Source organism: Trichomycterus rosablanca, chromosome 12 (genome assembly GCF_030014385.1).
Source record: "Trichomycterus rosablanca isolate fTriRos1 chromosome 12, fTriRos1.hap1, whole genome shotgun sequence".
NCBI classification, from domain to species: domain Eukaryota; kingdom Metazoa; phylum Chordata; class Actinopteri; order Siluriformes; family Trichomycteridae; genus Trichomycterus; species Trichomycterus rosablanca.
In genome coordinates, this window is record NC_085999.1 from 33,432,672 (window position 1) to 33,458,488 (window position 25,817).

Below are 25,817 nucleotides of genomic sequence, written 5' to 3' on the forward strand. Positions count from 1 at the left end.
AATGTAAATTTGTTTTGCACTTCTCGGCCACCGTAGTTAAGTGCATTTTGGTAAATCTTTTACTAAAAGGTTTTCGGTATTTAATGTGTTGCTATGCTTTTTCTACATGTTCATGTTTACTAATGTTAATTTAGGACAGAACGAAGAAGGTAAGATTCTAAACTCAAGTCATTTTTTAGCTAAAATAAAATACATACCCAGCTAACAATTTTTGGCTCCCAGAACGTTCTGGGAACGGATCATTTTGGTTGCGCTTTGGTTCCCCAGGAAAGTTTTCTTTACAGAAATAGAACGTTCCCGTTTGGTTGTGCATTATAGTTCTGGGAACGTTCCCTTAACGTTCCCGTAACCTCAAAATTATTGAAACCTTTAAGGGAACCTTGTACTAACCTTTAAATTATTGAAAACTTTAGACAAGAAATCCTCACCTTCTAGTTGTGCTAATGGAGAGTTCTGCTTGCTATATAGAGCTAATTTCTCTCACTGGATCATGAGAAAACCTTCCGAGAACGTTACTGGAACGTTACTTTAAACACATAAGAAAGAAAACCTTAAGGCAACTTTTAGATAACGTTGTCTGTTAGTTTTCATAAAAACATGAGAGAACGTTAGGTTTCATTAACGAAAATAGAACGTTACCATAACGTTATGGGATGGTTCCCTAAAAATAACCATAGGGGAACCAAAATCTAACGTTACGGGAACGTTCTGTGTTAGCTGGGTACAAACCCAATTTTTTTTCAAAAAAGTTGAAACTGTTGATTTAAAGCAAATAAAAGCAGAAAGCAGCAATTTGTGAATTGTCTTTTACAGGTATTTACCCGAAAACCACACAGCGAAGAGAAATGTAAGGATTCCAAACATTCCAAAAAGTGCTGTTTTTAGTTAATCTTCAACTCTTTAATCATAATTGTCAATTTTAAATGAATTCTTCAAAATTATCATCATCTGGGCTTGGAGTGAAAGATTAGGTTTGATTTGGTTGAGAATCCATTTGCCTGTCTTCTTTGCCATCCAATTCATTCTTTGTTAAAGTCTGTGGGGTATAACACATTTTGGATCACCATTTGCTTTCATATAGTCTTTTCCAGTGACATCCCTGCTTGTTTCAGCAAAACCATGCCAAGCCACCTTCTGCATGTGTTACAATAGCGTGGCTTTATAGTAAGAGGGTTCCAGTGCTACACAGGTTTTTCTGTTGTCCAGACCTGTCTCACATTAAACACATGTGGCACATTGTAAAGCACAGTTTACATTGAAGTTTCCTCTCAGGCAAAGGTGACAGTTTGGGTTTTCTTTCCAAACTTAGCAAATAGACCACTGTTACATGTACTGGTTCAGTTTTGTACAGATGGCCATGGAATCCAAAGTTACTTAGAAATTACTTTAAGTGACAATTGTGGCTTTCTGAGAGTCAGCCGATGTAGTCAATTATAGTCAGTAATGAGGCATTAGGAGGTCATGCCAAGTTAAATGAAAATTTTAACAGTATTAAAATAATTATATGAGTTGCTGTCTATGTTTTGATATAAAAAAAACCCCACAATAAACATAAAAAACCCAAAGTAGAACAGTGTTACAAGCTGTTAGAATTTAAATACTCTAATGAAGTGTTCTTACAAGTGTGTCAAGTTGGCTTAAGATGTTCATGCCAGAATGTCATAGTTCAAGCTAATATTTTACCCGTGAGGGTAGGACTTTAATCTCTGAAATGAGATGATATTTATCTCCTTGTTGGAATCTCAAGCTGCATGTAATGTTGAAGGAGAACCATGTTGCTCTTATGATGGATCTTATCAACCTGAGGTAAGACCTACATCAAATAAAAATGTTAATTTAATTATCATTAATAAAACACCAGGGTTTCTCAAAATGGTTTATTTCTTCCTTTTTTAAAATGCGCAACCAATTAAATTGAAACCCTTTTCCAGAGTCAGACCCACAACACATGCATTAATGAATTACTGAAGTGCTGCTCATATTTTTCTTGTTTACACCACTAACCTCCTCTTTAAGTTCTACTAGACCACCCAATTACAACACCATCTTTTTTTTAGTTCTTATTCTAAAGCTTAGCATTAAAAACTGTTTTTACTAAAACACTAATTTAGCAACATTTATTGTCAGAATGGCAACTGGTGTATCATTTTACAAGTCAATTACTATCAAACAATGCTTAATTTGCACTCTTTTATGCTGCTATTAAATATTTATCTACAGACATGGACAAGTCATGATTTCATCCCTTTAGGTCAATTTTCTTTGGACTATTCCTTCTTATTGCTCAGTGTCTCATAGAGGCTGAAGATGCCCCCAAACCCAATTTTGTACTCATGATGGTTGATGATTTGGGCATTGGGGATGTTGGTTGCTACGGGAACAATACAATAAGGTGAAAGAATGAATAGATAATACACATTCTGTACAAAATACTTATTTTTGTTATTTTGTGCTTTGGGTGAAGACTTGGTTGTTGAATTTGTTCCCAGAACCCCGAACATAGATAGGTTGGCACTGGAAGGAGTAAAACTGACTCAGCACATTGCAGCTGCTCCTCTCTGTACACCAAGCAGAACTGCGTTCATGACCGGACGTTATGCATTGCGTTCAGGTTTGTAGTGTTAAGCAAATGTTCATTTCATGTTTCTTCTTTTTCGTCAATGCCAAGTTTCCTGTTGTGGACTTGTTCAAGGCTTTTCTTCTTCTGTTGCTTGGATGTTAGTTTAATGCATTTATATGTAAAATAATATTTTTGTAATATTTGCGTGAAGGTCTGGGCAGTACAGGAAGAGTGCAGGTGATCCTTTTTCTTGGTGCTTCAGGAGGTCTTCCTCCCAATGAAACCACATTTTCTAAACTTCTACAGAAGCAGGGTTACACTACAGGACTTGTGGGTAAGAAATATAGTTCAGAAGATAAAATTTAATTGTACTTGTCATTTTTTACTCTGTTATCCTGGTCTGAAACTTTTTATTCGGCTATTGCTGGTGCTTTTAAATTTGAATTAAAATTTAAAGTTCTGTTTTTTTAGTTTTTGTTAAAATGTAAAATCTGTACTGAATAGATGATGATGGAAGTTTAGACTGGGATCGATGAGGTGAAGAATACTTTCTGCATTCCAGAGACATCTCCAAGTAGCTCCAAGGATGTGTAAATTGGAAGGCCATTGAAGAAACTTGATTCTGATGGTCATCAGTGTTGAGCTGTATGTACAGGAACATCATTATCCTGGAAGACATGGTCTCTAAATTGCCTAATATTTGTAGGCTCAACTATGGAAAACAACATTTGGATTCAGTGAGTTCCTGTCATCCTGTAACAATAAAAGGGTGGACAGGACCAGTTTAATTTTGGACCAAGATTCAGTCACAAAGGCTGAGCAACCAGCCAGGATTTCAAAAAACATGGGTGGACTTCACCTACAGAAAGATGCAGGCTTGAATTCAGGACCACTACAGGAAGTGGGTCCAGTGGGTCTGTTGTGCAAAGTTGATCTGACAAATCATCTGAATAATATGGTGGAATATTTATTTCCTGATTGATCTCTTTTAGGATGACAAAACCTTCATTTACAGGCCACAATGGATTACTAAATGACATGTTATTTACCAGCAAGGGGGGATTTAAGGGAAGAGATGTAGCAGTGCAGTTGGAGGGATTGAAAAATACCAGGCTGAATTGAAGTTGTGCTGGTGGTTTGTGATGGCTTGTCACCTTACTACGACCATTTGTTGATGTTTTTCTTTTTAAATCACTGTAGGTAAGTGGCACCTGGGTGTGAGCTGCAGTAGCAGGAATGATCACTGCCATCATCCCAATAACCATGGTTTCAACTACTTCTATGGTCTTCCCTTCACCAAGTTTAATGACTGCCAGCCTGGAGAGGCCACTGACATACTAGCTGACCTTCAGGATGCACTATGGAATATTTTCATGCTGTTAGCGCTGGCATTGTTGACTCTAATTTTGGCAAAAATGACTGGAGTACTGGAAATGAGGTCTAAGATGCTTGCTTTTCTGGTAGTGCTGTATGTTTTGGCTTTTTTGACGTGGTACATCCCGTTTGCATTCTTGAGAACCTGGAACTGTATTATTATGAGGAACCAGAAAGTGGTGGAACAACCACTGAACTTGGACACACTAACTGAGAAGCTGATGTATGAAGCGGAGCAATTTGTAGAGAGGTGCATTCAAACATTTCTGTCGGTCTAGAGTAAGATTTCAGCTCCGGATATTTTTTGTGTAGCGTTTGTCCTCCCTGTGTCCCCTCATGGATTTTTGAATACTTTGATTTCTTTTTACCAGCAAAAGAGGAAGTAACTAGTAACATTAGTAATACTAGTAATAATCAACTAGTAATATTATACAAAAACTTTTATTTTTATATGATTGCAGGAACCAGAACAGACCCTTTCTGCTGTTTCTGTCTCTGCCTCATGTCCACACGCCGCTGGCCATTTCTAAACAATTTACAGGAAAAAGCAAGCATGGACTTTATGGAGACAACATAGAGGAAGTGGACTGGATGATCGGTGAGACATGTTTGGTGGCGTTACCTGTTTCATTCTGTACTTTCACACTCAGTCCTGCTAAATTTGGTTCCTTCTTTATCATTTATAATATCACTTCATGAATCAAATTATTTCTTACAAAGTCCATTATTTAGTAATGCAGGGTTCTAAAAACAGTAGGAAATAATTATGCATTAAATAGTATAAAAATGTATAAAGTGATTGGCTAATAGCATTATGGGTATTCCCACCTGAACACAGTACCAGTTTATTTTAGGCAAATATAGTTCTGCTGATTAAAAACATGCATGCAAATCCTTATTTACATACTGGCTTATAAATCTGTGACACATGCTGTTATATTAAACATATTACATCAAGACCGCAAACTATTCAGATTCAAATTATTCTCCAGGCCACCCTGCTGAGTCTGGTTCCTCTTAAGGTTACTTCATGTCATTTTAAGGGGTTTTTCTTGCCACAGTCGCCCTTGGCTTGCTTAACAGGGGTTTTTGGTCTGTCAGTCCTGGATTCTGTAAAGTTGCTTTGAGACAATGTCCATTGTAAAAAGCGCTATACAAATAAATTTGACTTGACCTGACTCTGCAGCATTGAGAGGAGTTGGTCTTAGGGGTCCCAAACAAACTCTAAAGTGGTTCAGTTTCAGTGAGAACATGTTCATACCTTGATCCAACCCAACTAGCATGTCATAGTGTTTTCTCAATATAAGCTTTGTTCTGCTCAGTCGTCTGAAGGCAGCACGTCTTTTTTGTAAAGTCTAATGCAAAACAGCATTTTCAAGACGTACCTGGTCACAAGTTCTTTATATATTGTATACAGTATATATTTGACATTCTCCTGAGGGAGTGTGGCCTGGTATATTGCCCGGATAATTAGCAGAACAAGAAACAAATACCATCATCTCTGTGGTCGCTCCATGCATAGAAACATGAAATAGTCCAGAACACCAGAACTTTTTTTTAACTGTGTTTAATTTCCTGCTCCAGCCTTACACACATCTGACCAACCAGCAGAGCAAATTGTTCTCAACTGGTTAGTTGTGATGCCTTTTGGTGCGCTTGGATTTTTCTCTGTGTGAAAAGAACCTGAACCTCACAAGGGGGAAACAGCTTTAAGTTAACTTATCATCTCATTTGGACCAGAGTGAACAAACTATAGATGTGAAAATGCCCTTAGACTTTTGGTCTACACTGTGGCTGAATGAAAACGTGTCTTTTAAACTCTCTCTGGTAGGCAGAATGATGAAGACCATTGAGAAGTTAAATCTTGCTGAGAGGACTCTGATGTACTTCACATCCGATCATGGAGGAGACATTGGAATTTCAGATTGGCAGGGGGCAAAAGGAGGCTGGAATGGAATTTATCGAGGTGAGAATGTAAAATGCATTCTCCAGACTAAATATTGTTAAACATCAAAGTAGCGTTTGACAATTTACTACATAGTAAAGGCCTGCATTTCTAGATCATGACCCAATATTTTGGTAAATAGACAAATGGGAGGTAAATAAAAATGTGTAATCAAAAGAAGAATTAAGCCTGAGCACTTGACCTTGAAATAAGGTTTTGGTGATATGGTGGTGCTGACCTTGTCATCAATTCTCTGGGAGAAATTAAAATAATACAAATTTACAATATCATTGGTCACAGTATTACATGAAGTTCACAATGTTAGTGTTTAAATGTAAGATCATATTTCTCCATTACATCATTATACAGCTGTAGATTTTCTTTGCAGGTGGTAAAGGCATGGGTGGCTGGGAAGGTGGCATTCGAGTACCAGGAATTCTCCGTTGGACAAAACGTCTTTCAGCTGGAAAAATCATTCATGAACCAACAAGTCTAATGGACATTTTTCCCACCGTGGTGAAGCTGGCAGGAGGAGAGCTGCCCAACGACACGTCTGTATTTTTATAATTGTTCAAGAACATGTTTTTTTCTATTGATTTATTTATTTACCTTCTAGAGGAGCTGAATTTAATTAAACAAAAACAGTTTGTGCTTAAATGAATGTAATTGAATGTAATTTGTGTTTTCAGGATTCTGGATGGCCACAGCCTGCTGCCATTGTTAGAGGGGAAAACAAAACGTTCAGAACACGAGTTTATGTTTCACTACTGTGGAGTTTATTTACATGCAGTGCGTTGGCATCCTCGTGATAGTGAGTGCACACACACACATGAACACACACATACACACACACTAAATGCTAAATCACATTGATTTTTCCTCAGGCGATTCAGTCTTCAAAGTCCACTTCTTTACTTCAAATAGCAACACATCCTTCAGATGCCATGGTGACAGCGTCACACAGCATGATCCACCGCTCGTCTTTGACATTATCTCTGACCCCTCTGAGGCTAAACAGCTGATGACTGGTACAGAGCCTTGTCTGGCCGAGGTGCTGAGGCAAGTGAGAAGCGCTGTTGAGGAACATCGCCGCACTCTGACGTCCCCCACTAACCAGCTGTCCTGGCCGAACGTGCTGTGGAAACCATGGCTGCAGCCGTGTTGTGGTGTCTTCCCTTTCTGTTCATGTTCTGAGAGCTCCAGGGTATAGAAAGCCCTGATGATGAGGGTAGAACATTGTGTTCTCTACCAGACTGACTTTTTTTTTTCACCTTGTGTTTGAATTAAAAGTTCTATGATGTCTTTAAGTTTGTGGTATGCCCTTCTAACTTCTGGTTACCGGTGAGGACTGACTGCAGCTGGGGTCATATCTGTGCCGATATAAATCAATTGACTTACAAGATCAAGATCAGGAAAAACAAATGTCACATTACACTCAGAGGAAATGTGTTGATTAAATTGATTAAATGTAATGTAATCCCCAGAACCAAAGTTCGCCATTAATTAGAAGCTGCTATTACATACAATGCTGTGAGAAAAAGTATTTGCCCCAATTCATTGTATTCTTGCATATTTGTCATTAAATTACTTTTAATATTAGACAAAGACTCAAGTAAAAACAATTTTTTAAATTTGTTTGGTGCATTGAATGGTCACTCTTCATAGACATACAGCTGGGTCGAGGTAAGTCTGATTGTTTAGTCCTTAACTGCCTAAAAGAAATCCACCTACTGCATTAGTATAATAGATATGCATCATATAAATGTGTTCAAAGGTTTACATACACTTGTAAGTAATATGTACAGTTCTATTGTCAAAACTGCGAAGAAATTCACTCTTACCTCATGCCATTATTTGTGTTCTGCTGCCCTGAGAAACTTCTATTGAAATTTCTCTAACAAAAACGGCACACTGGCTAAGTGGGTCGCGCTGTAGCCTCACAGCAAGAAGGTCCTGGGTTCGAAATCCCCAGTTGGGGCGGCCCGGGTCCTTTCTGTGTGGAGTCTGCATGTTCTTCCCGTGTCCACGTCGGTTTCCTCCGGGTGCTCCAGTTTCCTCCCGCAGACCAAAGACATGCAAGTGAGGTGAATTGGAGACACTAAATTGGCCATGACTGTGTTCAATATAACCTTGTGAACTGATGATGGGCCAGTGATAGCTCAGTGGTTAAGGTACTGGACTAGTAAACAGAAGGTTGCCGGTTCAAGCCCCGCCACCACCAAGTTGCCACTGTTGGGTCCCTGAGCAAGGCCCTTAACCCTCAATTGCTCATCGTGTTCCGCTCATTGTGTAAGTCGCTTTGGATAAAAGCGTCTGCTAAATGCTGAAAATGTAAATGATGAATGTTCCTGTCATGAATGTAACCAAAGTGTAAAACATGACGTTAAAATCCTAATAAACAAACAAACTAACAAAAACTACTCAGAGTTGTCTAAGAAGTAAATAAACCAAGTTAGCTTTAAAGACAAAAAAAAGTTGTAGTTAAAGAAAAAACTGTTCGAAATTAACCCATTAAATGAAACTTGAGAGCTTTGGGCTGTCAACATTGGAGGTTCAAATCCAGGCTTTGCTATGCAGCCACTGTTGGGTCCTTGAACAAGGCCCTTAATCCTGTCTGCGGGTATGATGGCTGACCTTGCGCTCTGACCCCAGCTTTTAAACAAGCTGGGATATGCAAAGAAAGAATTTCATTGTACTGTACACCTGTATATGTATATGACAAATAAAGTATATCTTCTTTCTTCTAATTTGTTCATAATAGTATCTATTGGTCGTGTTTTAAAGCGGAACATTAACCAGCTCACAGAAAGAAACATATAGAATATATATTATTATTATTATTAAACATATTAAATAACACTTAAAATGTAAATTAAAGAAATGTACCTTTTAATATCATTCAGCAGTTCAAGCAACACTGCAGATTCCGCTGCTTTTTAAAACTAATGAACGGTGCATTACCGCCGCCTGCTGGACTGCTGTAGTAATAACAGAGGTGTAATAGTAACTAATGACTGGTCCACTACATTCATTTATTTATTCGTTTTACTGTCTCCATCCCGATAAGGTTCGCAGTGTGAGGCTATGACGTCTGGTATGGACTAACAGAAGATCAGCTGTGAATCATAAACCATTTTAATCCTGGTGATGAGGTAAACATGTCACAAAACACAGTGCATCGAACCCTTCTGTCTATGGGGCTGTCTGGACACAGGCAAGAGTGCCCACAATCACTCCTGTCCACCATTGAAAGCACCTACAATGCGGTTGCAGGAATCAGAACTGTACATCGGAGCAATGAAAGTAAATCAACTGTTCAAAGTAGTCTTTTTTTGTGCAAGACCATGTGGACAGCCAGGCATGTGTGCATCATTCAGCAGCTGTAACCAGAATGCACTGTAAGATGATCCAGCTCACAAAGTACAGAAGTTAAACGAGCTGCTGGTAAGATCCTGATACCAGATACCACAGGAGTCCTACAGATGTCTTGTGAAGTCCGTGTCTGGGGAATCAGAGCTGTTCTGGCTCATCTGTGAAAACTACAAATGGTAATAGTACAGGAGTGAGGGCTTGCTTCCAGCTTCCTTAGGCTGAATTGTGACTAACAAAGCAGAGCTGGCTCGGGAACGTGCCATATTTTCCATTCTTAGAAAAGGCATGAGTGGTTCTGTTTGGACTTATTTTATCAACTCAGAAATTCTTAAAATTACACAGTGTTATTAAACAGATTTCATACATATACATATTTGCAAAATGGATACTATAATAAAGTAATATATACAGTCTACAACACAATACTTTTTCCTGTCAACAGGGTCAAGACCAATAAATGCAAAATATGTGCAAAAATAATTTCCACAAATGATCCAAAAACTGCAGCAAATTCACTTTATTTTAAAGCATGAGTGCATCTTAAATCTTCTTGAATAAGCAAAGCTCTGTTCACACACTGAGCAGTAAAACGGTTTTTCTCCAGTGTGAATGCGCTGGTGTCGCTGGAGAGTACTCTGCTGAGTAAAGCTCTTGCCACACTCTGAGCACTGATACGGCTTTTCTCCAGTGTGAACATGCTGGTGGAGTTGCAGGGTTCTCAGATGACTGAAGCGCTTTTCACACTCTGAGCACTGATAAGGTTTCTCTCCGGTGTGAGTGCGCATGTGTGTTTTCAGATTTCCTTCATCACCAAAACTCTTCCCACAGGCAGAGCAAATATGTGGTTTCTCTCCGGTATGAACGCGCTGGTGCTGTTGAAGGTGATTTGGCTGTGTGAACTTTTTCCCGCACTCTGAGCACTGATACGGCTTCTCTCCAGTGTGAATGCGCTGGTGTCTTTGGAGAATACTGTGCTTGGTAAAACCTTTTCCACACACGGAGCAGTAGAGTGTACCAGAGGATGCTTGCTGACCACTGGAGGCTGACAGATTCTCATACATAATCTCTCCTGATTTTAGAAGCCTCACATACTCCTCATAATGACATCTTCTAATGTGTTTGTGAAGGTAAATTTGAGCTGTATACGAAAGTGAACACAAGGTACAAGAAAAGACAGACACCACTTTCTTCTTCATTTCTAAAGCAGAAAGAGAAAGCAAATAAATGTAGTTTAAAAACATCAATATAACACAAAGAGAAACAGATAAAATATAAATATAGGGACTGTGTGGTCTATATAGCATGACAAAGTGCAAATTAGAAGAGACTTTTTCCTGTGACTTTGCATCTGAAAGCGGAGTTCCTACATTTGGACAGATTTAAGTTTTTAAAGAAGCCAAAGCATGCCTTTAACCCGTGTTCTATGCTGCCAGTTTATAGGAACAGTTCATGTTCTAGAATGGAACGGGCAGCCCTCTCATGCAACAACAAATCTATGAGACAGTTTTAAAGGACTAGGTGCACACTATGGTGCAAACTCTATAACCTGGCGATGCTTCCATGTTTCAGGAGGATAATACCACTAGTATTTTCTAAGACTGCTACCTGATCTGTTTTTACAAAAAGCATTAACACTAAATAATAAAAGAGAAGAAAATAATAAAAAAAACATGCATGAAACGTAACCATTTATGGGGCACTTTCTGTTCCAGAGGGAGTTGAAGGTAATGCCGAGATCTTTGGCGTACTCCTCGTCGTACCACACCAAAAGCTCTTGTCCTGGTTTGATAGGTCTACAGCAGCGGTAGAGTATCCCCAATCGATACTGAAAGGCTACAAGATTATGCTCTTCATCACTGCAAGCACAATTCACATACCTGAGAGCAGAATGATAAGACAGAGGAGTGGAAATAAATCCAGTGACCAGGACCTTCTTGCTGTGAGGTGACAGTGAAATCCACCAAGTCACTGTGCACTCCACAATGAAAATATGAAAACAAATAAATAAATGAATAAATAAATAAGCACAGAATCAATAGTGGTTATGAACACATCCCAGCTCTCTGAAAATCTGTGAATGATCTGAGAAAAAGAGTCCATAAAAAATAACCTAACAGGCCAACAGGCTTCTGCTGTCTGCGACAACCCAGTTCTCTGAAAAAGGAAAGATAGGAACCCGAGTGGCACCGCGACTACGACCAGAGTGGCACCCAGCGCCACCAAGTGGTGCATCCCCTGCATATGTGAATTTACAGGCGGGGTCTGTTCCGAAAAAGGGACGTCATCCAGCTCTGGGGCAGTTCACTCACTCAGGCTGGTTTCGTTGTGAAACCCAAAAACGCAGCAACAAAGACCAAGTTTCTAAAAAGACATAAAGGTGCTGGCATCGCACACCAACAGTAAAAGACAACAGACTAGACCAGGGGATCACGGTTAAAGAAAAAGGACAACAAAAAGCTGGTGTGTGTGAGAGAGCAGCTGTGCCATGTTACAGACACTACTGCCAACCAAAAAGCTAAAAGCTGGCCGTGTTCCTTACCTCATCCAGTTAGCATGAACTTCTGTTTTGCCATCTATGTACTCTTCACACTGCTTGTTCTTGTATATCTGCAAAAAGACAAGATAAAAAAATATATCAACACAAAAGTCTATGCAATTAAATGTCAATAAAAGTGGTTACCAAGGTGACTTCTGACGTAAAGTAACTCACCACCCAGGAGTAACCGCTGTTCATGGCTTCTTCTCTGTTGACCAGTTCTCCCTGGTAGGGTCCGAAATGTGCCCCAACTGGAACAGTCTCCCCTTTATTAAACACTCCCAGTCCTGCTTCGGGAATTCCGGACTGCCGAACCTCCAGACCATATGGAATGGTTTGTCTGGCTCGATCAGCAACACCAATGGGAACAGGGGTGTCAGGAATAAAAAGAGGTGGACCATGAACCTCACACTCATCCACGAAGGAGGATCCGCATTCCTCACAGTCTGGATCAGAGGGTGTAACAAAGGCATATGAAGCAAAAAAAAAAAAAAGCATTAACATCAGGATTTGGACTTATATTCACATTCAGAAAAAATCTTACAAATCATACAAACCTCCTGAGACCCTCAATGAAAGATCCAGAAGTATGTGGACACCTGACCATTACATCCATATGTGCTTATTGTGTAAATATTGTGTTCCAAAACCATGACCCATAACATAGATTTGTTCACCTTTGCTGCATTTACTAGCCTCCACTCTTTCAACAGGCTTTTTACTTGAATTTAGAACATGACTTCTGGGACTTCCATTTACATAGCCACAACCTCATTAGCAGGATGGAGAGCTGAGGTTGTGATTCCTCTTGGGGTTAGAATTTAGGACAGGACTTCTGAACTAATCTCACAAGGCAACCATTAAAATTTCACCTAACTGAAATAAAGATCCACATTTCAAAATCCCAAATTCATTTATCAGACCGCAAAGGGAGAAAGCTATTATTTCAGATGAAGTATATCACTGCAATGGAGTCTATAGACAGTATGGTGATCTTTAGCTTACATGCATCAGTTGTGCTGCTTTAAAAACTAGACGTGCCAAAAAAGTGGCATCATATGACAGGAAGCTTTTCAGTACAACCTATTTGTCTCTGGAAATTATTTTTTGCACCTTTTATGTGGTTGGAATAGGCAAAACTATGTATTAAAAGCGGTGTCCAAATACTTTTGGCTATGAATTTTTTAATTACAAGGGGAAACCAAAAGATTAGGATGAGCAATGAAAATGTTTCTCAGCCTTACAGAAGTAATCTTCATCATCAGGTTCTTCTTCTTTAATGTAGATGATGTTCAAGCTGTGAAGATCACCTTCTTCAATCTCACTCCTCAGCTGCTCTGTATCTTCCTCCTGAAGTACACATTTAACCCCCACCCAAAAAAAACAAACAAAAACAAAAAATAAAACAAAGAAAAACAAGGCAAATCTTTACAGTTATTGTAGATGAACGGAATCTCAGTCTTGAGATTTTAATGATTTCTGCAACCATACTTTTTGTGGATGAACAATTGGAACACACTGGGAGTCAAAAGTCTGAGGCCACCAGTGAAGATGCTTCACTTTTATATATTTTCTTGATTTAATCACAGTTTTTCAAATTATTAGAATAAAGCTGAATCTTTGCACATCTTTATAAATGTGTGCATTTCTAGTTTTTAATGTGTTCATTCTTACAAGAAGTGAACAGGCTGCAAATGTATGAACTTAAATAATCAAATCCACCTAAATGGCGTCTGATCGTTTTGAATAGAAATGATCAGATTGAAGGAGTCTGAGCTTGAAGGAATTGACACGAGCACTTTCAGTAGCACCAAATACTTTTGACATTTTTTGAAGATTCAACTGTCCCCTTTTTTTTAATGTTTTGTAATGAATTTGAGAAAAAATAATTTTTTTATTAGAGAGCCTTATAATGTTGTTTATCCTTGTTGCACGGCCTCCTCATTACTGATTATTTTGTCTTCTAGCATCTCTGTGTCCATATAAATAGGGCTGCTAGCTTTTTAGTGTCTACATAAATAGGACTAATTTGACTGCACCTATTAAAGAGTACATGGAACAAGCTTACAAAAAAACTAATAATAAATCAAATTAAATAATCACAAACATCTCACAAATAATCCCAGCTCACATTATACTGATTAAATCAAGCAGAGAAAATCACGACCATATAAAATAATCAGCTCAATAATCAGATCAAATTATTCAAGACACATTCACTAATTCACACTTATTTGAACCTCGGGGCAATCCAGCATAGCAAACGCATCTACTGGCATGTTTTGGCAGATGGCAGAAAAACGGGAGAACATGTTAAACTTTACAATGATGCTCATTTTACAGTTTGTAAGTTTTATTCTGATGATTATGAATGTGAATAATTAAGATATAAAGTATAAATGAAGCGGCTGAATAATTAATGACTATTATTTCATGTCACTGCACCAAAAATCTGATTCATATTTTAGATTAAACAATCCAACTTACCGCACATTTCCTATCACATTTTACATCGGACCAATCTGAATTCATCTCATGTAAATCTTAAATCTGATACTTTATTACAGAAATAATTTAATATAAGCATAAATAAAGAAAAGAAACCCCGCAGTTCCTCTCTGGTGATTGACGGAGGTTAACAGACCCGGTTAACGTGCATTACTGCCACCAACCGACATGGAACGTAAATTAAAGCCTGGATTCATTCATTCCTATTTTAATTCCTTTCATGTAATAATTCATTTATTCATGCATTCATTCATCTTCTGTAACCATAGAGGAAAGACTTTGATTAGATGATTTGATGATTAGAAGTATACCAAAATATAGATTTTGGCAACAAACACCAGAGGTGTTTTTGGTGCAGACTAAAGCAATAAGCCACGAGAGACCGTCCCCTGTGATAAAATTATAGCAGTAACGAACGGCCTCGAGTGGCTTATTGCTTTTATAAAACGGCAGACAACATAAAATATTGTGGCGCCGGCAAGTATCAAGGGAGGGGCGTCGGCGCCGCCAGACGGTTATTTAAAGACAACCATTCATACACATAGACATTCACACAACAGACAGACAAACATTGAGCTGCCTATCCAGCCCTTACCGCAGCCACCCCATCCCCAACACTGGGCTACACGGCTACGGTAAGCCTGGATACCACGGCCACAAGGCTCCCCGGGTAAAGCCCGTGCCGGCCCCCTAGTGGCGACGCTACAATATAATAAAATACAACAATGTTCAATTTATAAATGTTTTTATTTACAAAAACACTTACAAAAAGCATTCTTCCGCGAAATCAGGTAGTCCGTTAACAGTGTTGCTAGGCAACATGAGGGCGAACAACATTCGCAATAAACATTCCTCCACAAACACTATTACACTATTTCTTGGTCGAAACACCCGCTTAATGATTAGGATTACTGTTTATATTAATCTGGACATTTCCATGTATAGTACATGACTTAAAATAGTGTTCAACCAAGTTTGTACTTTTTATTTTCAGTGGCGTATTAATATGGAATGATGTGAGGTGGTCATAGGTGTGCGTATATCAGGGATTTTACAACGGCTTCGAACGCGGCTCAGCCAATCAGATTTTAGGACCGGTGTTTTATAACCGTAGATAATCATGTTGAATAGTACCGACAAAGTCATTTAACTTGTTCAGATGCATTATATCAAGTACCAGTAACTTAAACTGGGCTCTGGTTTGATCTTTGTTTTTGTGGTTTGATCTTTGTTTTGTTTTGATTGTGGTTTGCCAATGATCCAAAGCACAGCTTAAAATCCACTCCAACTAAATATTTTATTATATTGATAATTAGTAATGTTTATCAAAATATCCAAAATAAAATTTCTGTGTGTGGCTCAGTGGGTAGCACTGTCTTACATCAAGAAGGTCCTTGGTTTGATTCCCAGGTGGAGCGGTCCGGGTCCTTTCTGTGTGGAGTTTGCATGTTCTCCCCATGTCTGTGTGGGTCCAGTCCAAAGACGTGCAAATGTGGTAACTGGAGATACAAAATTGTTCATGACTGTTAGACATTAAACGTGTGAACTGATGAATCTTGTGTTACGAGTAACTGCCGTAGGTGGCGATAATGAGCATAAATGCTGCTTAACCAACCGCCTTGATGCAACAAAGAGAAACAAGAGGTGTTCTTTTGTTTATTCGTCTCTACATTAACTTATTTTTATTATGGCTTTATTAATATGAGCATACTGAATAGAATGAAAATACAGTCTCATTATTAAATTTATCTTACAATTAACTGCTCCGTGCTGCTTTAAAATCTACGGTAAGTTGGACTGAAGCCTTATATTTGAGCTGCCGTGTACATAATCCCAAATTAGCACTAATTCACTATGTAGGGACCCTTGTTAGGTAACGTGAGGCAGTTTTAACACTAGCAGTAGTGCGCAGTGTAGTGCGGATTTGCTGTGAATGTGATTTGAACCCTTGAGGTTACAGTTAGCTAGCTTTACACACTGAAACACCTATTAGGTTGCTTTTGTACTCAGAAGCTCAATATTTATTTTTTAATGTATTCTTCTTTATATTTAACGCTATAGTAAATTTCCTGCACTGTATCTAAGTGTAAACACATTGACTCCTCCAGCAAGTCAGTAAAAAGATTAGAACTAAAGTAAACCTGTTGTTTCGCTAATTAAACGTATGGTCACAGTATTCCGCACAGTTTAAAAAGTTATATAGTAATTTGCTAAGAAAAACGAGTAAATACAATTTCAAGATATTTTTATCTTTCCGAATATGGGCTAAGATTTGAATTAATATCAAACTTCTGCATGGATTTGTGGAGTTAATATGATTTGTGTAAATGTCAGCAGGATTACAGATCACAGACTCCTGAAGAACCTTTTATTCTTCACCCTGAAGAGAAAGCATGTTCTCAGCTGTGAGTATCCATGTTCCATCAACTTTAATCAAATTAAAACTCTACACTTGAGGTCACATTTCTTCATTCACCAATACGGGACTAATGTTCAGTACAAATCTTCATATTTGCACACATTTGGTGAAATAAAACCAAATCAAAGTTTCAACAAAGATTTTCATGGTATAAAAAGCTTTTTAGCATTGTGATTTTAATTTGGCCTATTACTCTTGGCTTACTACTTTCAATTTCTTAATTTTACAAGGGTTTTTATAGTAGAATCACAGTTTTAAAAATAATCTCCATTGATTTTACTTTTTTTACTCTTTTTTTTATTTTCTTCAGACAAGTATAGGAACTTTTTTTTAGGAACTTTGGTTTTTAAAATTATGTATTTCAGTCATTCAGTCACAAATCAAGGGCAACTGCAGAATTTAGATTCCATATATATATATATATATATATATATACAGTATATATATATATACAGTATATATATATATACACACACACACACACACACACACACGTCAATGTAAAGGTTTGACCTTTAGTGTATAATAGAGTTTTTGTGTGAACATCAGGAGGAAGAAATGGAGGAAATGAACCGCTACAGTGTACACAGTGGAGAAAGCGATCTTCTGAACATCATTCATGTTAAAGAGGAAGAAACTGAAGATGAAGACTACTTCTGTAAGACTAAATGATAGTCAAACCGCTTTACATGTGCATTTAATCACACATCTACAGTAGCCACTTTACCCTGTTTAGGGTTGAGGTGGGTTTCTTTTTTCTCATTTCTTTTCTGTGTCCTCTCCTTCCAGACTGTGAGATTTGCAAATCCTTCTTTCTCAATGAGTGTGAGGTTCATGGTCCTCCTCTCTTCATCCCTGATACCACCATTCCCATGGGGGTCTCCGACAGAGCCAGACAAACCCTTCCACCTGATCTACAGGTTCGGGAGTCCGGTATTCCTGATGCAGGCCTGGGAGTCTTTAACAAGGGGGATACTGTTCCGGTCAGTGCACACTTTGGACCGTACCAGGGAGAACTGGTAGAGAAAGGGGAAGCCATGAAGAGTTCCTACTCTTGGGTGGTGAGTAAGAATAATGTGGTTCTGTACTTTGTGTCTGCTGTTTGTTCTGTATGTGCACTGTTTAAATGCTGAGAAGTGGTTATACATCAGCCAGTGCCACATTGCTCTCCATCTGTATGCCTACATATAAACAGACAAATAAAAACACTCTGGAGAACTTGAAAATGATTGCAGAGTCTGAAGGCTTTTCTAGTTACATCTAGGCACATACATTTCAGCATCTGCCCTTGGGGTATGTAAATACAAACAGCAATGCCCTTGGGGAACTCCCTGCTTATGTAAAAGTGTCATAGACTTGCCAGTTGCCACTTGCACAACCCCCAATCTGATCAAGGAGAGCTGGATCACCACACGCCCCCTTTGACACGTGTCAATCTATCACCTGCCAGTGTTGGGTTCCCACACCATATATTATACGGAGAGTCACAGTAGGCGCCATGTGACCCACCCCCAGACAGGTGCTCGGACCAGCTTCATGCTCCTATTGCATCGAAGAGGAGGGGGATATACTAACAGTAAGCAAACAAATCATAAAGCCTGTGTTTATTAGTAAATAAAAGTGTGTTTTACAGATATACAAGAGCAACCAGTGGAAGGAGTACATAGATGCCAAAAGTGAGATGAATGCTAACTGGATGAGGTGAGGAAGACCTTGCTGGAGTCTGCTGGCTGCAGCATTGTTGTTAAATTTAGTGCTTTTTTATTAAGTGTGAAACCTTACATGAACTTCATTCCCTTGTTCTCCCCCCTTATTTCTTCAGATATGTGAATTGTGCTCCTAACGATAAAGAGCATAATCTGGTGGCTTTCCAGTATCGCGGGGGCATTCTCTATCGATGCTGTCAACCCATTAAAAAAGGAGAGGAGCTGTTGGTGTGGTATGAAGAGGAGTACGCAAAAGATCTTGGTGCTACATTCGACCTTCTCTGGAGGAAAAAGTGCTCAGCTAATGGTTAGGTTCACACATTCTTCTTGTTTCTAATTAATAATTACGAGTTTTGTTTTTATTTCATTTTTCGTCTGCAAGATGTGGTGTAAACCATTACAGACACGCTTAGTGTATCGTTCCTTTGTGTATAGTGATACAGATACCCTACTTACATGGAAGATGTCCTGGTTCCTTGTCCTTGAAAAAAATAGTTTTTCTGTCTCACTTCAAACTTACCCACACAGGCCGAGCAATAATGTATCGGAGGCTGTTGTGGCAGATAACTGCACCAGCTCTTTACCAGAAGTGGTTGCCCTTGATTTGTTGCACTCTGTGGTTTGCCTTATTGAATTTATTTTGCCATTTGCCGCTGGATGCCCTGTCCCACAATGCCCTGGAGAATCTGATTCATATATTTTTGTTTCTCATCCTTGACATGCCACACAGAATCCATAGTTGCAGCAACAGGGTGTCTTTTGTCTAATGGCCCAACAGCATATTGCCTAACCATTCCTAGCTTCCTTTTGAAAATCCTCTACACTGAAAGCACCTCCAGTGTCTGCTTTCAGCCACAACCATGGCTGTTGGGTCCAAGCATATCCACTTGACTGTGTATTGTCCCTTCACCTGGACTGATTCTTTTATTTTTTTTGTCCTTCTAAACATTACAGTTAAACAACAATGTGGCCTTATGATGAACTGGACTAGCAGCATGTATCTCATCTTGTGTTAGAGTTTCTTTTCTGTTGACTTAGTATTCTGCAAGAAGATTGTAAAAGGACATATTCCATGTACACAGGGTGGATGTATTTCTAGTGGTGTCACAGTACATGACTTGTAGTAATCTGAGTGCACAGGGAAGAGCACACATTTTTAATTTAAATTAATTTTTCTCCATCTTCCAGAAATGAACGATGAAGTAAATAAGATTCCCAGAAGCTCAATTGACCAGATAACATCCTCTGGACCTACTCATCAGACCTCTCATGGACAGATGCATAAAGTAATGTACCACTGCTTAGATTGTGGGAAAAGTTTTCCTCGGCTAAGTACTCTTGAAAAACACCAGCGCATTCATACAGGAGAGAAGCCGTATCATTGTGCAGAGTGTGGAAAAAGTTTTAATCAAGAGAGTAATCTTCAAACACACCAGCGCATTCATGCTGGAGAGAAGCCGTTTCACTGCTTGGAGTGTGGCAAGAGGTTTACTCACCAGAGTACTTACCAAAAACATCAGCGCATTCACACAGGAGAGAAGCCGTATCATTGTGGAGAGTGCGGAAAGAGCTTTTCACTCCAGACCACCCTTGAGTCCCACCTGCGGCTACACACTGGAGAAAAGCCGTATAAGTGTCCTCAGTGTGGCTTAAGTTTTACTCAGAGGAGTAATCTCCAACGCCACGTACGCACTCACACAGGAGAAAAGCCACATCAGTGCTCACAGTGTGGCAAGAGCTTTACTCAGCAGAGTCACCTTCAAAGACACCAGCGCACCCACAAAGGAGAGTAGCCACATTGATCTGGACTGTGTGTATGAAGCTTTACTATTTAAGTACATTTAGGACACTAAAGATATATATATGTTTAGGGGAAAAAAGAACCTGTCCTCTCTGCCACCCCAGATTATATAGTCAGGAGAACTAGAACTGAGATGGTGGGCAAAATTCAACCTGCCAGTAAAAGAAGGTCTTGTACTTGCTTTTCGATCATGCCTCGGGCCTCGGAGGACATACCAAAGGACGTTGGTGAATACGACTGGTTTGTTCATTTCCAAAACTATTACGTTCAAAATTCACCAACTTCTTCAAAAGGGTCATAACTGTATTTTCGTAATATTAAATGTATTTTTGCAAAATGTTGTTGTTGTTTTGACTTGTAAAGGCAAAATATATTTTGTTGTACATTTGCCTTAAATATAAAATAGTTTAATAAATAAACTGTACAACATTAACAGTATGTTAAAACCCTTTGGGCAATCCAATTTTTTTTCTTCCCTAGTTTTTATGGTTTAGAAAAATAGTGAGTATATGTAATCTAAAATATCAAACATGGACTTTTGCAGTAAAGAAAAGTGAAATAAACTAGTCTTGAAGGAAGCCCCACTCTTTGGCACGTTTGCATTGCCTTAGCATTCAGTCAAGCAGCTTTATGAGGAAGCAAAGTGGGACATTATTGTCCATTTGTGGAACTAAAGCAGCATGATTTCTCCACAGTTTGAAATGTTGTCACATCTATGTACCCAGAGCCATTAAAAAAAAAACAACCTTTTACCTTTAGAAACCATTTGCAGAGAATTTTAATGTGGGGAGTTTACCTTTAGCTTTTAACCCCACAACGACTAAAGAAAGTAAGTCATCTGAAAGAAAGTGGAGGTGGATAGTTGATCATGTTTATATTGAACTGTGTGAAAATATGCATTAAACATTTTATGTAGCAAATACATTTTATTTCCTGAAAAAAACCAGTGTCTTTTTGTCTTGACTAAAAGTTTAATCTGTGAATATGCGATGGATTTTTGCTAGGACTAATACCCCTTCACACATGCATGTTTTCCCAGACAGGCACTACAGTGGATTCAGAAAGTGTTCAGACCCTTCAGCGTTCTGCACACTTAATTGTGATGTAGATCAATCTACACTCAATCACCCAGAAAGTGAAGACATCAAAAACTGAAATCTCTCATTCACAAACGTATTCAGACCTATTCGATACTTTTTTGGCTGCAACTACAGCTGCAGTCTTATGGGATACATCTCTACAAGCTTATGAGGTGGCAACAGGGTAGCAGGGTGGTGCAAAAACATGCCAGTGGGTTAAAAAAAGATAAGATAATTTATTGTTACAATATTGTTAAAATGAAAACATTTTCAGTGTAAAGATATACTGAGGCCTATAGTGCATAAAATATGCCAATGCTCTGCTGACTCAAAAACAGAGTTCCAAACCTCCTCTGGTATTAACATCAGCATATACAGTGGTGTTAAAAAAAAAATAGCAGTACAACACCGTTAACCTGATAAATCACTGTTTTTAGTAGAAATGCTGTTTCTACATAGCAAAAAATTTACTTGAAAGTGTAGTAGAGTAATGAAAACAAAACAAACCCAACAATTAGGACATGCATGCCGCTCATTCTGAGTAATCGAAGCATTAATTGAAAGGGGGTTGTTCAAAATAATAGCAGTGAGGAGTTCAATTGGTGAAGTCATTCATTCTGCAGAAGAACGGGTGTCAATTTTGGCCCTTATTTAAGGTAGGAGGGTGGCAAATGTTGCACAGTTTGGTCAAAGTGCATTTCCTTCTGAAATACTAGGTACAATGGGTTGTTCCAGACATTGTTCTGATGAACAGCGTACTTTGATTAAAAAGTTGATTGTAGAGGGAAAAACATACAGAGAAGTGCAGCAAATTATAGGCTGCTCAGCTAAAATGATCTCAGATGCATTGAAGTGAAAACCAAAACCTGAAAGACACGGAAGGAAGCGTGGAACTGCTGTTCGAAAGGATCGAAGAATAGCCAAAATGGCAAAGGCTCAGCCAATGATCACCTCCAGAAAGTTCAAGGAACATCTGAAGTTACCAGTGAGTACAGAAGATGATTAAGTGAAGCCAATTTACCAGCAGGAACTCCTTGCAAAGTCCTGTTGTTAAGAAAAGATGTGTCCTGAATGGGGTAAAATTTGCCAAAGAACACATTGACTGGTCCAAAGAGAAATGGCTCAACATTTTGTGGACTGGTGAAAGCAAAATTGTTCTTTTTGGGTCTAGTGGCCGTAGACAGTATGACAGACGACCCCCAAGCACTGAATTCAAGCCAAAGTTCACTGTGAAGACAGTAAAGCACGGTGGTACAAAATGATGATATGTGGATGTTTTTCATACCATGGTGTTACGCCTATTTATCACATACGAGGGATCATGGATCAGTTTAAATATATCAGAATACTTGAGGAGATCATGTTGCCCTATGTCGAAGAAGAAATGTCCTTAAAACGGGTGTTTCAACATGACAGTGACCCAAAAGATCTTGGTTACAGACAAACAAGATTGAGGTAATAGAGTGGCCAGCCCAATCTCCTGACTTCAATCCCATAGAGAACTTGTGGGCTTGAGGCAAAACCAAAATTGCAGAAGAACTGTGGAATGTAGTCTAATCATCCTGGACTGGAATATCTGGTCAGACGTGCCAGAAGTTGGTCGACTCCATGCAACACAGATCTCAGAAACAATTGTTATGCCACTAAATATTAGTTCAGTAATTTAAAGTAAAGTGGAACCTCAAACATTTTTTTCAGTTTATACATACATTTTTTAAGTTTTTAAAGAAAAATGCTGGCACTGCTATTATTTTGAACAGCCTAATATTCATTTTTCTTAACTTTCTGTAAAGGATTAACACAAACTGGCTAAATGTTGTTAATGTTTTGATTTAGAATTGAAAGTGTAGTATTTTCAGTGCATTTGCATTTATGGAAATAAAAGTTATTATAATGATTTTGTGCTTTATTCGCTTTTTTTTAAAATCACTGCTATTTTTTTTAACACTACTGTAAACTGTGAGCTGGGAGCCTCATGGCATGGGTTTCTATGGCCAAGCATTCAAGCTTTACATAACCAAGCACAATGGCAAGTGTTGGATGGTGTGGTATAAAGCACATCATCACTGGACTCTGTGGAGAGACAAATCTGGCTGATGGACAGGTCTGGGTTTGGTGAATGCTACATGCCTAATTGAATTGTGCCAACTGTATGGGGTTGTTTTTCAGGGCTGGAAAAGTGGTACTGTTAGAGCTGCAAAATGGGGACCAACTCCATATTCATGCCTATAAATTTAAAATAAGATATTATAAAAGCCCATGCCTACAGATTTAACTCAATACTAAATATGAGGCATCAAGCCATGTTTGGCTTTGTGGTTTTTGGTTCCTGCCATCCTTCATAATTTTTTCTGCATTTTTCCCTCTTCCTCCTGGCCTTAATGTAGTCATATCCAGTTACTCAGTAGTATGACCCCGACCCTGAGCGAAGAGAGCCATACCTACAACCATCTAGACACTTCTTGTCCCCACGGGTCAGGCTAGATGGTTCTGGTGGATTTTTCTGTAAGGCACTGCACACACCATGAGCCCAAACATGTGAGATTCTGTAAGACTGAGGCAAAACCAATAAGAAGTTACTAAACACACTTAATCACATCATCAATCCCTGAAATACAACAGCTGCAAAAAAATTATGTGCAATACACATCACCTAGAAGTGCATGTAACTTTTGAAATTATATATATATACTGTATATATATACAGTATATATACTGTATATACTATATACAGTATATATATATATATATATATATATATATATACAGTGTATCACAAAAGTGAGTACACCCCTCACATTTCTGCAAATATGTTATTATATCTTTTCATGGGACAACACTATAGAAATAAAACTTGGATATAACTTAAGAGTAGTCAGTGTACAACTTGTATAGCAGTGTAGATTTACTGTCTTCTGAAAATAACTCAACACACAGCCATTAATGTCTAAATGGCTGGCAACATAAGTGAGTACACCTCACAGTGAACATGTCCAAATTGTGCCCAAAGTGTCAATATTTTGTGTGACCACCATTATTATCCAGCACTGCCTTAACCCTCCTGGGCATGGAATTCACCAGAGCTGCACAGGTTGCTACTGGAATCCTCTTCCACTCTTCCATGATGACATCACGGAGCTGGTGGATGTTAGACACCTTGAACTCCTCCACCTTCCACTTGAGGATGCGCCACAGGTGCTCAATTGGGTTTATTCCATCACCTTTACCTTCAGCTTCCTCAGCAAGGCAGTTTTCGAAGGGAGGGGATCATGCTCTGTTTCAGAATGTCACAGTACATGTTGGAATTCATGTTTCCCTCAATGAACTGCAGCTCCCCAGTGCCAGCAACTCTCATGCAGCCCAAGACCATGATGCTACCACCACCATGCTTGACTGTAGGCAAGATACAGTTGTCTTGGTACTTCTCACCAGGGCGCCGCCACACATGCTGGACACCATCTGAGCCAAACAAGTTTATCTTGGTCTCGTCAGACCACATGGCATTCCAGTAATCCATGTTCTTGGACTGCTTGTCTTCAGCAAACTGTTTGTGGGCTTTCTTGTGCGTCAGCTTCCTTCTGGGATGACGACCATGCAGACCGAGTTGATGCAGTGTGCGCCGTATGGTCTGAGCACTGACAGGCTGACCTCCCACGTCTTCAACCTCTGCAGCAATGCTGGCAGCACTCATGTGTCTATTTTTTAAAGCCAACCTCTGGATATGACGCCGAACACGTGGACTCAACTTCTTTGGTCGACCCTGGCGAAGCCTGTTCCGAGTGGAACCTGTCCTGGAAAACCGCTGTATGACCTTGGCCACCATGCTGTAGCTCAGTTTCAGGGTGTTAGCAATCTTCTTATAGGCCAGGCCATCTTTGTGGAGAGCAACAATTCTATTTCTCACATCCTCAGAGAGTTCTTTGCCATGAGGTGCCATGTTGAATATCCAGTGGCCATTATGAGAGAATTGTACCCAAAACACCAAATTTAACAGCCCTGCTCCCCATTCACACCTGGGACCTTGACACATGACACCAGGGAGGGACAACGACACATTTGGGCACAATTTGGACATGTTCACTGTGGGGTGTACTCACTTATGTTGCCAGCTATTTAGACATTAATGGCTGTGTGTTGAGTTATTTTCAGAAGACAGTAAATCTACACTGCTATACAAGCTGTACACTGACTACTCTAAGTTATATCCAAGTTTCATGTCTATAGTGTTGTCCCATGAAAAGATATAATGAAATATTTGCAGAAATGTGAGGGGTGTACTCACTTTTGTGATACACTGTATATATATATATATATATATATATATATATAATATATGGGGTCTTCAAAAAGTTTCTGCACTTTTATATTTTCATTGGAAACGGTGAGGGAGGAGTAGTAGTGATTGTCCGTATTTAGTAATAGTCCTGATTTAGTGCCATATGATTTCCACCTTTTTGGATGCTCAAAGACACTTTAAGGGGAAGAAGATTTTTATGTGGTGATGACGTGAAAGCAGC

The 25,817-nt window shown here is 39.0% G+C and overlaps 3 protein-coding genes across 4 annotated transcripts; 2 read left to right on the top strand and 1 right to left on the bottom strand.

Annotated features, from left to right (window-relative positions):
* Window positions 1-72: 72 nt before the first annotated feature.
* On the top strand, window positions 73-7,474 carry arsh (arylsulfatase H). 2 transcript variants are annotated; one of them, XM_063005988.1, is made up of 11 exons: window positions 73-149; window positions 814-847; window positions 2,252-2,392; window positions 2,490-2,611; window positions 2,772-2,894; window positions 3,761-4,184; window positions 4,396-4,532; window positions 5,766-5,900; window positions 6,268-6,430; window positions 6,569-6,690; window positions 6,764-7,474. In XM_063005988.1, exons 1-11 carry the CDS (start codon window positions 107-109, stop codon window positions 7,087-7,089), a joined length of 1,770 nt encoding a protein of 589 aa, XP_062862058.1. In that variant the 5' UTR covers window positions 73-106; the 3' UTR covers window positions 7,090-7,474. The 2 variants fall into 2 exon arrangements, with proteins under 2 accessions (XP_062862058.1, XP_062862059.1); XM_063005989.1 differs by lacking the exons at window positions 73-149; window positions 814-847 and adding an exon at window positions 1,000-1,806.
* Window positions 7,475-9,750: 2,276 nt separating this feature from the next.
* LOC134324289 (histone-lysine N-methyltransferase PRDM9-like) lies at window positions 9,751-15,797 on the bottom strand. The gene is made up of 6 exons (XM_063006045.1): window positions 15,677-15,797; window positions 13,032-13,137; window positions 11,962-12,233; window positions 11,791-11,858; window positions 10,938-11,107; window positions 9,751-10,449 (listed from the first exon to the last, which is right to left on the bottom strand). Exons 1-6 carry the CDS (start codon window positions 15,752-15,754, stop codon window positions 9,764-9,766), a joined length of 1,380 nt encoding a protein of 459 aa, XP_062862115.1. The 5' UTR covers window positions 15,755-15,797; the 3' UTR covers window positions 9,751-9,763.
* Window positions 15,798-15,999: 202 nt separating this feature from the next.
* On the top strand, window positions 16,000-21,150 carry LOC134324290 (histone-lysine N-methyltransferase PRDM9-like). Its single transcript, XM_063006046.1, has 7 exons — window positions 16,000-16,082; window positions 16,633-16,700; window positions 17,264-17,372; window positions 17,504-17,775; window positions 18,348-18,415; window positions 18,537-18,727; window positions 19,609-21,150. Exons 2-7 carry the CDS (start codon window positions 16,689-16,691, stop codon window positions 20,211-20,213), a joined length of 1,257 nt encoding a protein of 418 aa, XP_062862116.1. The 5' UTR covers window positions 16,000-16,082; window positions 16,633-16,688; the 3' UTR covers window positions 20,214-21,150.
* The last annotated feature ends 4,667 nt before the right edge of the window (window positions 21,151-25,817 follow it).